This window comes from Dipodomys spectabilis, unplaced genomic scaffold (genome assembly GCF_019054845.1).
Source record: "Dipodomys spectabilis isolate Male_0828 unplaced genomic scaffold, ASM1905484v1 ptg000234l, whole genome shotgun sequence".
Taxonomy (NCBI): Eukaryota; Metazoa; Chordata; class Mammalia; order Rodentia; family Heteromyidae; genus Dipodomys; species Dipodomys spectabilis.
In genome coordinates, this window is record NW_024870911.1 from 17,895,054 (window position 1) to 17,906,774 (window position 11,721).

General features: G+C 46.4%; 1 protein-coding gene across 2 annotated transcripts; it reads right to left on the minus strand.

Annotated features, from left to right (window-relative positions):
• Positions 1–138: 138 nt before the first annotated feature.
• On the minus strand, positions 139–8,674 carry Pa2g4 (proliferation-associated 2G4). Of its 2 annotated transcripts, XM_042698779.1 has the most exons (14): positions 8,376–8,674; positions 6,339–6,467; positions 5,560–5,665; positions 5,399–5,468; positions 5,079–5,171; positions 3,201–3,264; positions 2,913–2,991; positions 2,704–2,782; positions 2,485–2,618; positions 1,831–1,925; positions 1,576–1,703; positions 1,384–1,437; positions 1,173–1,239; positions 139–611 (listed from the first exon to the last, which is right to left on the minus strand). In XM_042698779.1, exons 1-13 carry the CDS (start codon positions 8,461–8,463, stop codon positions 1,174–1,176), a joined length of 1,185 nt encoding a protein of 394 aa, XP_042554713.1. In that variant the 5' UTR covers positions 8,464–8,674; the 3' UTR covers positions 139–611; position 1,173. The 2 variants fall into 2 exon arrangements, with proteins under 2 accessions (XP_042554713.1, XP_042554712.1); XM_042698778.1 differs by having other exon boundaries at positions 139–1,239.
• Between the last annotated feature and the right edge of the window lie 3,047 nt (positions 8,675–11,721).

Consider the following 11,721-nt stretch of genomic DNA (forward strand, 5'->3'; position numbering starts at 1 on the left):
GACACTCCTCCCCCAACCCAAGATAGCCCTTCTTTTAGGTAAAGTACAGCACTGTAGAATAACTCTCAACTGCTTATTACTTGCTGAATTGACATTCCCCATCTCCACCAGATAGATAACAGCCACAGACACAGGCAATTATGAGCAAATCCAAATTTATTTTAATGTCATCTTAAAAACCTCCTAAGTTAGTGGGAGCCCTAGTTCCCTGGGTCAGCCAGCATGCCAGAGGTATTCAATTTTGTCAGGTCTAAAAACCCCTAGCAACTCATCCAATCCTAAGTCCACAGCTTCAGAAGGCTAGGAGTTGACTCTTCAGTGTACTCCTCTGGTTTCTGGGTTTTCTTTCCAGGGAGAGAGGTCAAGATAGTTCAAACAGGGTATAAACCACAGTTGAACTTCCAGCTTAGGTTGTGTAAGAGGGAGCAAGGGAAGCCCCCACTGACTGGAGTAAAGGCTGAACTGGATTATTTCTTTACGCTTTGTGGAAATTAGGGGTGCGTGCACAGAGGGGACATCTTGCAGAACAAAAATGACTAAAAAAAAAAAACATTTGAACGGGGATCCACTTGATAGATGAGAATCTCTTCATAAAAGGGAGACTTCAGTTCCTAAGGAAGGCCCAAATGGATGCATCTGCCACAGGTAAAAATAATCTGAAGAACAGGTCCTCTTTAGTAATTTTGAGGGCAGACAAAATGCTCGGGCAAAGTGGGAAATAAGAGAGGGGGAAAAAAAGCCCCAAGTAGATGAGAAAATGCTGATATCAGAGTGGTATAAAAAAAAAAAAAATTTCAGCTGAAGTTTTAATGGTGGTGGCTAATTTAGCCTCCTCCCTGTTCTGCTGCAGGGCCACACACCTTGACCAAGCAGAGTAGTAGAAAAGGCTAGAAAGAGGGCTTGAAGACGATGGACTTTTGACTCCTGATTTTATTATTCCATTTCTTTTTTTCTATTTAAAGTAGTCTTCGGTATTGGGAAGCCTGGCTTCCCAAGAGCAGTCAGTTGGAGCTGGTTGTTGTTGGAAGGGCTGGGTGGGGGTACTGGGATGGGGACAGGGAGACCCTGCTCTGCTGGCGGTCCTGGTGGAGAAGACGAACTGCACTTCAGAGCCTGGGGTGTGGTGGGAAGGGGATGAGGCAGGAGCAGCAAGCTGGGGATATGGGACCCACCTCAGTCCCCAGCTTCATTGTCTTCTAATGTTTCCCCACTGGTGGCATTCTCTGCAGTCTTAGAGGCCTGTATTTGGAGAAAAGGAGACTTGTCAGAATACCTCAACTCTGTGGCCGAAGGGGGGACATTACATCCCACTACTGCCAAGGAAGACAGACTCAACAGCAATATACAGCTAATGCCCTTACAAAAGAGAATGATCATAACTACCTTCTTTTTCTTCTTTTTCTGGGTTTTCCGACTTGCGGAACTTTGGAGAAGGGCCTGCAAACAGAGAAAAGGCAACAACACACTAAGGAATGTGAAAGAAATTCCAAGTGTTGATCAACACTGCAGTTCTTTTCAAGCTGCTCACTCCCAGGACAGGTGCCACATGCTCACTACTTCCCAGTTCACACTGACCTTTAACTCTGCATCCTGAACCTCCAGCTCAGACTTGTAGAGGTCTGGCTCAAAGGGACCACTGGTTATCCGCATAGGACCATTGGGCATGAGTAGAACTGTGAATTTAAACTGGGCAACAAATTCACCTAGGGAAATTGAAGACGTATTTTGATAAAAGGTCCCTTTGCCCATACTTAGTTCTTTTCTGAAGTTACAAGGAGTAGGACACTGTAAAATCAGAAACTCTAAAGCCAAACCATGATCAGAACTCACCCTCCTTCTCATAGAGAACATTAAATGGTTGAAGCAGCTCATGCTTGGCACACTCTACCACACCCATTCGAGCTTTCTTCTCATCTTCAAATGCTCTGGGGAAGAGGAAGATAGAATTCAGAGGTATCCTTAACTACCTATAAAGACTTCTCATTTAGTTACTTTTGCTCTTTGACACAGGGTCTTGCCATGTAGCCCAGGCTGGCATCAAATTTTCAGTCAGCCTCCCAAATGTAGGAACTGCAGATGTAATCACTAGGCCCAACTCAGTTTGAGTCTAATCATTTTACTAATTTTCTAGCCTCTCTCACATGCTAGGAAAGTATTGTATCACTCAGGTACTCAGCTTGTGGGTCTGGGGTTTGAAGTTACTTTCTAGACAGGTGTTCTATCACCTGAACCACATCTATCCTGCTTACTCCTGTTTTAAAAATCATTCCTACCCTTAGACAGAAATGCTTAGGGTCGCTCTTTTAAATTACCTTCCATGAGAAAGGAGATCAGGAGGTGAGAAGAGAGCGCCTGCATTCATGCACAAGCTACAAGTCTGGGCAGGAAGGAAAGGAAGAGAGGGATGGGGGGGGGGGGGAGCATTCCAGGGTACATTGTCTGAGTCAGACTGGTTCCAAGTCCTGTTCTTGCTAAGCACAGTACCTTAAAGTAAATGGCATAGCATCGAAACGCCTTTCCACTTCACTGAAAAAGGCACGTGAAGTTTTCATTTTCAGGCCATATTGTTTAGAGGGGTCTCGTTTGTAAATGGTGGTTCTCTGTCCTGCATCCTTGGCCTACAAGAATTGTTAGGTTACATTTTGTCTGGCTTAACACCATCCCCACCAGTCATCATTCTTGCTGACTCTGTACTCTCCTCACCTTGCCCTCTCCTGAGCTGACAAGCACATCTACAGCATATACTTCATGTACCTCAAACTCAGCCTTTTCATGGTCTTTCCTGAAAGGGATAGAAAGCGAATCATTAGGAGTCACTAAAGGAGTTGGGAATAGAAGGTGGACATAATTAAGGAGTACAGAAATGGCTGGCAACTAGTCTAGTAAGTCAAAGAATGGGGGCTGGCACCTACTTTTGCTGGTCTGTGGGATTCTGGATAATGGTCTTTTCTCCATCAATCACATGCTGCTTCAACTGATGTGACAGCATACCTACAGACAGGAAAAGGCCGATGGTGCCAGCTATCCAGAGTCTAAAAAAGTTTCACCCACCCAAGTTATCTTGATGGTATAGGAACAGGGCATTAAGGTTTCTGACATAGAATGAGTGAGGGCTAGGGTGGATGCTTAAAGGAGCAAAAACTTTAATTCTGCAAAACCACTCATTCCTAGACCCTCATCCCTGTAATCGGAGATCTCACCTTCTATTGGCGTGCAATTAAATGAGTGGGCAACTTTATTCCAGGCTTCTGTCACTTGTGTATTCTAGAAGTATAAGATCAGATAAAAGGTGAAGATATATTGAGCTAATAAATTGTCTACCATGAGAATAAAAAAGCTTCAAAGAACCTATTCACTGGATTTTCATTCCATAGACTTACCTCTCCAAGTGAAAAATACCTTACACATCTATATCTTAACTTTTTTTTTTGGTTGGTTGTAGGGCTTGAACTCTGGGCCTGGGCGCTGTCCTTCAGCTCTTGGCTAAAGGGAAGCACTCTACCACTTGAGCTACAGTGTCACTTCCGATTTTCTGGTGGTTAATTGGAAATAAGAATCTCACGAACTTTCCTGCCTGGGCAGGCTTTGAACCACGATCCTCAGATCTCAGCCTCCTGAATAGCTAGGATTATAGGCGTGAGCCACCAGCACCTAGAACATTTTTGTATTCTTGTATTGTCTAATATGCAGCATTTGTTTCTTTATACCTAGCACTCTACTTAGTAAAAGGCAACAGCAACCACATTTTTTCTCTGTAAATTTTCACTAAACATAAAAACTTTTTCAAACCAATGCATAATTAGCCATGGCTACTATTTACTGAATATTTAAATATTTATGTACCAGGAACTATAATTAATACATTACATGGATCATCTCATTGTTACAACTGTGAGAATAAGGCACAATTTTATTTTTGCCATTTCACAAATGGAAAACAAGCTCAATGTAACTTTTAATCAGTAAGTAATACAGATGCTGTTGATTACGTAGCTATATATGAGCTATTATACAAAACAAAAATAAAAAATGCCCAAAACAGCAATGGTAACTCACTGTTCAAAGGGGTTTAGAATATATCTGATTTTAAAAATCATTACAAGAAAACAAAGACAGATGAAACTTGGGGCCAAAGACATCATACTCTTTTTTTTTGCAGGGGGGGGGGGGGGTCCGGTCATGGGCCTGAACTCTGGGCCTGGGCACTGTCCCTCAGCTCTTCAGCTCAAGGCAAGCACTCTACCACTTGAGCCACAGTGCCACTTACGGCTTTTTCTGCTTATGTGGTGCTGAGGAATCGAACCCAGGGCCTCATGCATGCAAGGCAAGCACTCTACCACTGAGCCACCTTCCCAGCCCCCTAAGACAGATATTTAAGCAGACTGTAGTTAAGGAATTGTGGAGATGAAGGAAAATTGAATAAAAGTGTGAGGAACAGGGGGAAAAAAGTGGTGAATAAGAGAGCACAAAGAAAGAGAAATTTTGACAATTAAATGAATCTCTGCTAATTTAAGCATTACAGAAAGAGGTCTCCACTAACAATTTAATATGTTCAGTCCCATTAGTTCATGAGAATTCCACCAGGTCTAGTCTTCTAAATACTGTCTTGCAACAACACAAAAAATTTGCCCTCACTTTGGCATGAATTTATTGTCCTATGTATTTCTGATACTCGTTTGAATACAGGGTCTTGCACTTCCTAGGAAAGCATCCACCACTGAACCATGCTCCCAACCTTTTTTGTAGCAGAGTGCCAGCCTTGAGCACAAAAGCTTAGGGACAACACACAGGCCCTGAGTTCAAGCCTGAGGAGCAGACAAAAACATCAGAAAAAAAAAAACCATACACACACAGATAGGAATGATCTACATAGGCTCTATATGGAAGGGACCACATATCCCATCCTTTGCTTAGAACTATCTATGGTAGATCCACATAATTAATTGCTACTTAATATCAAATTAGTTTCTGCCCATTCTCCTTTATCTTTAAGATACTTGTTTTTAAGAGGACCAAGACAATAATTCCATACAGAGCAGTCATTCCTGCCTAGTGCATCTTTAGAACAAACATCTTACCTGGTTTCCAGGCTTGACCAGGCGTAGGGCAGCTTCCGCACAAAGGTGAGCTGCCTTAATGACATCTGCTTTCCGCCCTGTTACTTGGGTCCCCTGTAGATAAGGAAATGTAATCAGTATCTTCCTGAATACCTTACTAATTCACCTGGCCATTTTTGGCTAATATCTGTGTGGAATGGAATTGACTGGAAGACCACCAATGAACATGAAAAGCCTTGCTGTTTTTTAGAGACTCAATTTGTGTGGTGCCACACAGGATGAGGATAAAAGGTAGTAGTTCCCCTCATCAAGGCCAAACAGTTCAAAAGCAGATCACCTACCTGAGCCACACCAACCACAAAAGTATGAGCCACGTTAGCAATGAAGCCATCCACATGGACCCCAAGGTCACTGAAAGGAAAAAGCAGAATACTCCATTAGGAACTGACACTAAGTAAGTGCTTAGGAAAAAGACAAATGCTCTAGAATGGCTTAACCTTACATTTTTACCAAGTCACCTTCCTTGAGAATATAGTCCTGGTCACTCTTCAAAGGGGAGAAGTGACATACACAGTTATTTACCGAAATGCTGGTAGGAAAGGCAATACCTGTAAAAAGAATCATCAGCCTTACTGCCTTGCTGTCCGTCAGGAACCCGGTTGCCCTTTAGAAAAAGTGGAAGGGGGCCTGGGAAGGTGGCTCAGTGGTAGAGTGCCTTGCATGCATGAGGCCCTGGGTTCCATTCCTTAGCAATACATAAGCAGAAAAAGCTGGAAGTGGAGCTATGGCTCAAGTGGTAGAGTGCTAGCCTTGAGATGAGGGGCTGAGGGACAGTGCCCAGGCCCAGAGTTCAGATCCCATGACCAAAAAAAAAAAAAAAAGGTGGAAGAGTTTTTGTGCCTTTTTTTGGCCAGTCCTGGAGCTTGAACTCAAGGTCTGGGCACTGTCCCTGAGATTCTTTTGCTCAAGGCTAACACTCTACCACTTGAGCCACAGTGGCACTTCGGGCTTTTTCTGTTTATGTGGTACTGAGGGCTTCATGCATGCTCGGCCAGCACTCTACCACTAAGCCACTTTCTCAGCCCTTGTGCTTGTTTTTTCAGGGACTTAAGCACAGTCTGAAATGGGCAGGAAACTATATCCTACTTGCCACTTCAAATATCTCAACCAGAGCTGGGATGGGGGGGTACATCATTACAAAAAAAGGGGGGGAGGGGATAAACAGAGGACTAAATGAGGGCCAAACCTGGGATATTAACAAGGATTTTTATTTCTTTTTACCTTTTTTCATTTCCTTTTCTTTCTTGAAGATTTTCCCTGTCTCTTCCATAATCATGGCATCACCTTTCTCACAAAGGCTCAGTACTGACACACCTGAGCTGGAGGCTTCCACCAAAGACCGAAGTACTCCTGGGGACAGAATCCCAACAGATCAGCCTGGTTTGTATTTATATTTATTGTCTAGTTATCACCCAATGGATACCTGGAAGTTGGATTTGATTTTAATACTCCCTAGTGCCTTTGTCCTAGGGCTGAAAAAAAAATGAGAGAAGTTTTGCCTCTTGGAATGCATCTACCCATAATCTCTAATTTCTACCTTCCTTTCCTAAAATAAAGGCCAACACTCCCTTCATATTTTGTGACAACTGGATATATACAATCTTTTCTCATTAGGTAAGGCCTCTGATTTCCAGAAGATGTTATTTTTGGTGTAATAAAGATAGAACTAATATGATTTCCAAGGCACCACACACACACACACACACACACACACACACACACACACACACACACACACACACACACACACACACACACACACACACACACACACACACACACACACACACACACACACACACACACACACACGATGTTTATGGGCGTTAGGGACAACAGAAAAGTAGAACTGCTGACTCCAAGCTGATGCATTGTTAAATGTTACCTTCTTCCCTTCTCAGACAGCCTAATTAGACATTAGTAATCTCAATTTACGTGGCCTTATTTCTCCATAAACAAGTATATAAGGCAAAAGGACTTAACCTAAGGTCCCTGGGACTCAGGATGACTTACAATTTTCAGTAGATCTCAGGAATATTTAATCTTATTTTCAAAACTGGCATCTCAGATCACAGTGCTTCAAACTATACATCACATGGAAAAGTGGGAACATTTTTTTTCCTTCTATCTGATTTAAGCCACTCAATACTAAACACAAATACTAAAAAGCATCAAAAAATACTATAAATGCCTACGTTTGAGTTTTAAAGATGTTCTGGTGATTCTTTGGAAGCCAGAAAAACTCGGGTTCAAAACCAGTGGCATTTCTGAGACCTTCTCCCAACTATCTTTACTGTCAAAACCACTTTAAAGCCCCAAAGACAAGCAGTTTATATCTGCTTACATAGATTTTTAAATGGTAAAGTGAATTAGAAGGAGAAAATAGAACATGAGACAGTTGCCTGGAACGGCAGGCAACTGCTGAGAAAGTCAGAGCACAGCTGGAATAAGGACGGCTTGTGACAATGCCAAAATCAGTCCCCCTTTTTTAGTACTAGGATGAGAGCTGGACCTGGAAACACGGTGAAGTCCTGAGATTAAATAGAAAGGCTAACAAGGCAGATGGCCTTCCTATGACTATCACTACTTCACTGGAGCGGTGATAGTCACGAATAACTTCCCTAAAATCCAGGTTATCTCCCAGAACTGTGTTAGACGCTTCATAAGTGTTGTCCAACAGGACCCTGAGTTAACCCAAGGGGAGAAGGGAGCCCCCACCAGGGTAAGAGTTGCAATAAAGGAAAGATTCTAGCAAAGCACGTGGTGGGGAAGCTGGTGTCAGGCACCATAGCAAAGGAAGAGGGAAGCCAGCCATCCGCACAGGGGCCTGGCAACACGTGCAGGCTCGGCTCCTGAAGGCCAAGGGCCTTGACAAAACCGAGGGGCGCCCCTGTCTTCCACAACTGGGCCCTTCCATTTTTGAGGTTGGTCTCGTCTCTGCCAGAATCAGAGGCAGCAGAGATCCAGACTAAAGGGCGAGGGTCAGAAGACGCACCTTGCCTCCTTACCAACGGCCTAGAGTCGGAGCCTACTGGGGACCCCTCTCTGCGCTCCTGCCGGGCGCTGCCCGCACCTCCATACACACTGCAGCCCAGGCCTGGCTGCTCAGTCCCCGCCGCGACAGTGCGTCTTCCCACCACGCCGCCCCGGCGGACCGGTGCTCGCCCCTCGGTGGCTCACTCCGCAGCACCCCGCCGCTCCAGCCCGACACCTTCTCCCTCTTAGCCTCGATTCCCGGACCCCTGAGGCCCCACTCACGGTTGGCGATGTCGCCCCCCATCTTATACTTGGTCACGACCAGGTCCTCGGCGATAGTTTGCTCCTGCTGCTCGTCCTCGCCCGACATCTTCCTACCACCACCACTGTAGCCTCAATTCCCCTGAGCCGTCGCCTCTGTCCCCCTTCCCAGCCGAAGACTGTGGCCAGAACCACCGCGATCCGCGAGGCGAGCGCAAGGGATAGCGCGAGCTAGCAAGGGAGCGGGCGGGCAGGCGGGCGGACGGAGAGAGCAAGAAGCTGCGAGCGCGCGGGCTGAGCGCAGGGCACCGTGGGACACCGAGTCCTGCCTTCCGCCAGCTCTCAGCCTCCTTCCGGTGCGTCGGAACTACAACTCCCAGCGTGCCCCTCGCGCCCCCCGGCCAGGCCCTAGGGCCTTGCCCTCCTAGGGCCTCGCACGCTGGAATCGCCGGGCACGCTGGGAAGGGTCAGGCTCCGGCGGGAAGGCGGAGCCGTTGGGAAGCATGGGGGGAAAAGCGTGGTCTCCCCGGGAAAAAACCACCTCGGGAGAGTGCCGAGCCCGTAACCGAGAGGGGCGGGCCGACGGAGGAGGGGCGGAGTTCCTCTGGGAAATGGGTTTAGAGGTGGCAGCTCGGTGTGGGCACCGTCGGTACCTTGGGTGTGGGTCCTGGGCGCGCCCTCCTGAGTCTCCAGGCGGGCTGGTGCAACCGGCTCGGCCGGTCCTGCCGTCCTTCAGTGCTGGCCCAACCGAGAGGAGCCGAGCGCCTGGGGAAGACTAGGTGCGGGTGCGCAGCCGTGCCTGGTGGCTCACGCCTGAATCCTGGCTACGCAGGAGCTCTTGGGGTCCAGATTGGGAGCCAGCCCGGGCAGGAACGTCCATGAGCCTCCCATCTCCAGTGACCAGAAAACTAGCAGTGGCGCCGTGGTTCAAGTGGTAGAGGGCTAGTGCTAGCCTGGAGCCACACAGCTCAGACCCTGAGTTCAAGCTGGGGGGGGGGGGGGGCGCCAGAGCAAGAAGTGATTCATTTACTATGGCTTCCGCTGGTAAAAGCCAGACTCCCACCCACGAAAAGGCCGATGGCACTGATGTTCCCACGCTAGGTTGTTTTGTGTGGTTCTGGGGCTTGAACTCAGAACTTGGGGGCTCTCTCCCTGAGGGTTTGTGCTCAAGGCTGGTGCTCGATACCCACTGGAGCCACGGCTCCAATTCTGGCTATTGGGGTGTGTAATTGGAGATCAGAGTCTCACTTTCCCTGCCCAGGTTGGCTTCAAACCGCACTCTTCAGATTTTAGCCTCCCGGGATTAAAGGTGTGAATCACCCATAGTCCAGCCCCTAACAATCGGTTTTGGATTTGGTCATTCACTTAAGTGCCTGAGTTCTGATGTTATTTCCAGGTTTCAGTATTCTACCTGTGAAAGAGAAAGCATCTATAGGATTTTTGCTTGCGAGCATGGGCCCATGTGTGTGGGGGCGGGGGGAGCCGGTGTGGCTTGAACTCAAGGCCTGGGCACTGCCCCTGAGCCTGCCCGTCTGCCTTTCTTTCTCTTCCTTCCTTCCTCTCTTTCTCTTTCTTTTTTTCCCTTCCTTCCTTCTTTTTTCTTTCTTTCTCTTTCTTCCTTCCTCTCTTTCTTTTTTTCTTTCTTCTCCTTCCTTCTCTCTTTTTTTTTTTGTCGGTCGTGGGGCTTGAACTCTGGGCCTGGGCGCTGTCCCTCAGCTCTTCAGCTCAAGGCGAGCACTCTACCACTTGAGCTACAGCGCCACTTCCGGTTTTCTGGTGGTTTATTGGAGATAGGAGTCTCATGGTCTCTCCTGCCCGGGCTGGCTTTGAACCACGATCCTCAGATCTCAGCCTCCTGAGTAGCTAGGATTACAGGCGTGAGCCACCAGCGCCCAGCTCTTTCTTTTCTTTCTTTCTTTCTGCTCAATACTAGTGGTCTACCCCTTGAGCCACACAGCTCCACTTCTGACTTTTTGGTAGTTTTTTTTTGTCATACGAGTCTCAGGGACTTTTCTGCCTGTGCCAGATTTGAACCACAATCCTCAGCTATCAGCCTCATGAGTAGCTGGGATCACAGGTATGGCCAACTGCTACCTTGCTGCTTTTTGTTGTTATTTCCACTTGTCCTATAATGATCATTAGTAAAACCTTGTGAGGATGGGATCCTTTTTTTTTCTGCGAGCCATTTGGATATTTATAATACAATTGAGGTAGTCATACATAAATCAATACAGGCAGACTGGCAAGGGGCAGCTGATGAGAGCAGAGGAGAAGCCTATGTATCTGACCTGTTATGTACCAAATGATTTTCTGGGCTTGTATAGCCTACAGGCCCAATGTTTTCCACCCCTGCAAGGATTGTGCCCTATGCTTGCTTTTAAGGAAGAGCTGGAAAGAGTTGGATTGAAGGTGGGGGTAGGGGTGAGGTTAGATAGGAAAAGACAGACAGAGAAAGGTAGCAATCTACTACAGAACAGAGAAGAGGAGTGGTCTCTTATTTTACTGTAGTTTTCCTTCCCTCCCCCCCCTTTTTGTGCTGGTACCAGGCCTTGTTCTACTACTTGAGCTACACTTCCACTTCCAGCTTTTTGCTGAAGGAGTTAAGAGTCTCAGGGACTTTTCCTCCCCAAGCTGGCTTTGAACCACAATTCTCAGATCTCAGCCTTCTGAGTAGCTAGGATTACTAGCTAGGCATGGGCCACAGGCACCTGGCTATTTTACTGTTTCCATTTGACAGAAAGCAAGCTGAAAAAAAAAACTTTGGCATATTTATTCAGACACGTATAAAAAAAAAAAAACATCAATGATACAATAGACATTTCCCTCAGTTCCCATACAAGAGATGGAGGTCTGAAGAGGATGAGCCTTCTTCCAGTTCCACCTGGAGGCTTCTCATTACTGGATGGAAATGGTGAGTCTTGAGGACCTTTGTGAATCAGCTTGGAAGGAGTGATCATTTACAGCACATTTGGCTATGGTTTACACAAATGTGTCCAGTTATTTTCCTTCTTGACCTCCCTCCCCCCATACTTCCTGTGATGAGAAGACTGAGTTGTAAAAGGAGGATGTGGCTGTTGGGGTTTGACTTGATTCAGTGCAAAGACAAGAAAACAATGCCCCTTATGAGGACTTTTTTCTTCTCAGTTTTCCCTGACACCTTACAGTAAGAGAACATGCACTAGAGTTGGAAAGATTTCGAAATCCTGGATCTGCTGCTTAGGTTTAATCAAGGCTCAGTCTCTCCTCAGTCTGAGGTTTCATTTTGCACAGCTGTAGACTGGAAGTATTAATTGAGAAATTCCAGAAATGACCTAAATTATTTACTTGTTTGTTTTTGCCAGTCCTAGAACTTGATCTCTGGGCCTGA

Bases quoted from the DNA above. Each gene is read 5' to 3' on its own strand.
- Pa2g4 (XM_042698779.1), bottom strand. From the start codon at position 8,463: ATGTCGGGCGAGGACGAGCAGCAGGAGCAAACTATCGCCGAGGACCTG. The intron at 5,172-5,398 runs GTAGGTGATCTG...CCTTATCTACAG, and splicing joins TTGTGGTTGGTGTGGCTCAG to GGGACCCAAGTAACAGGGCG. The intron at 2,619-2,703 runs GTGAGGAGAGTA...CAATTCTTGTAG, and splicing joins TCAGCTCAGGAGAGGGCAAG to GCCAAGGATGCAGGACAGAG.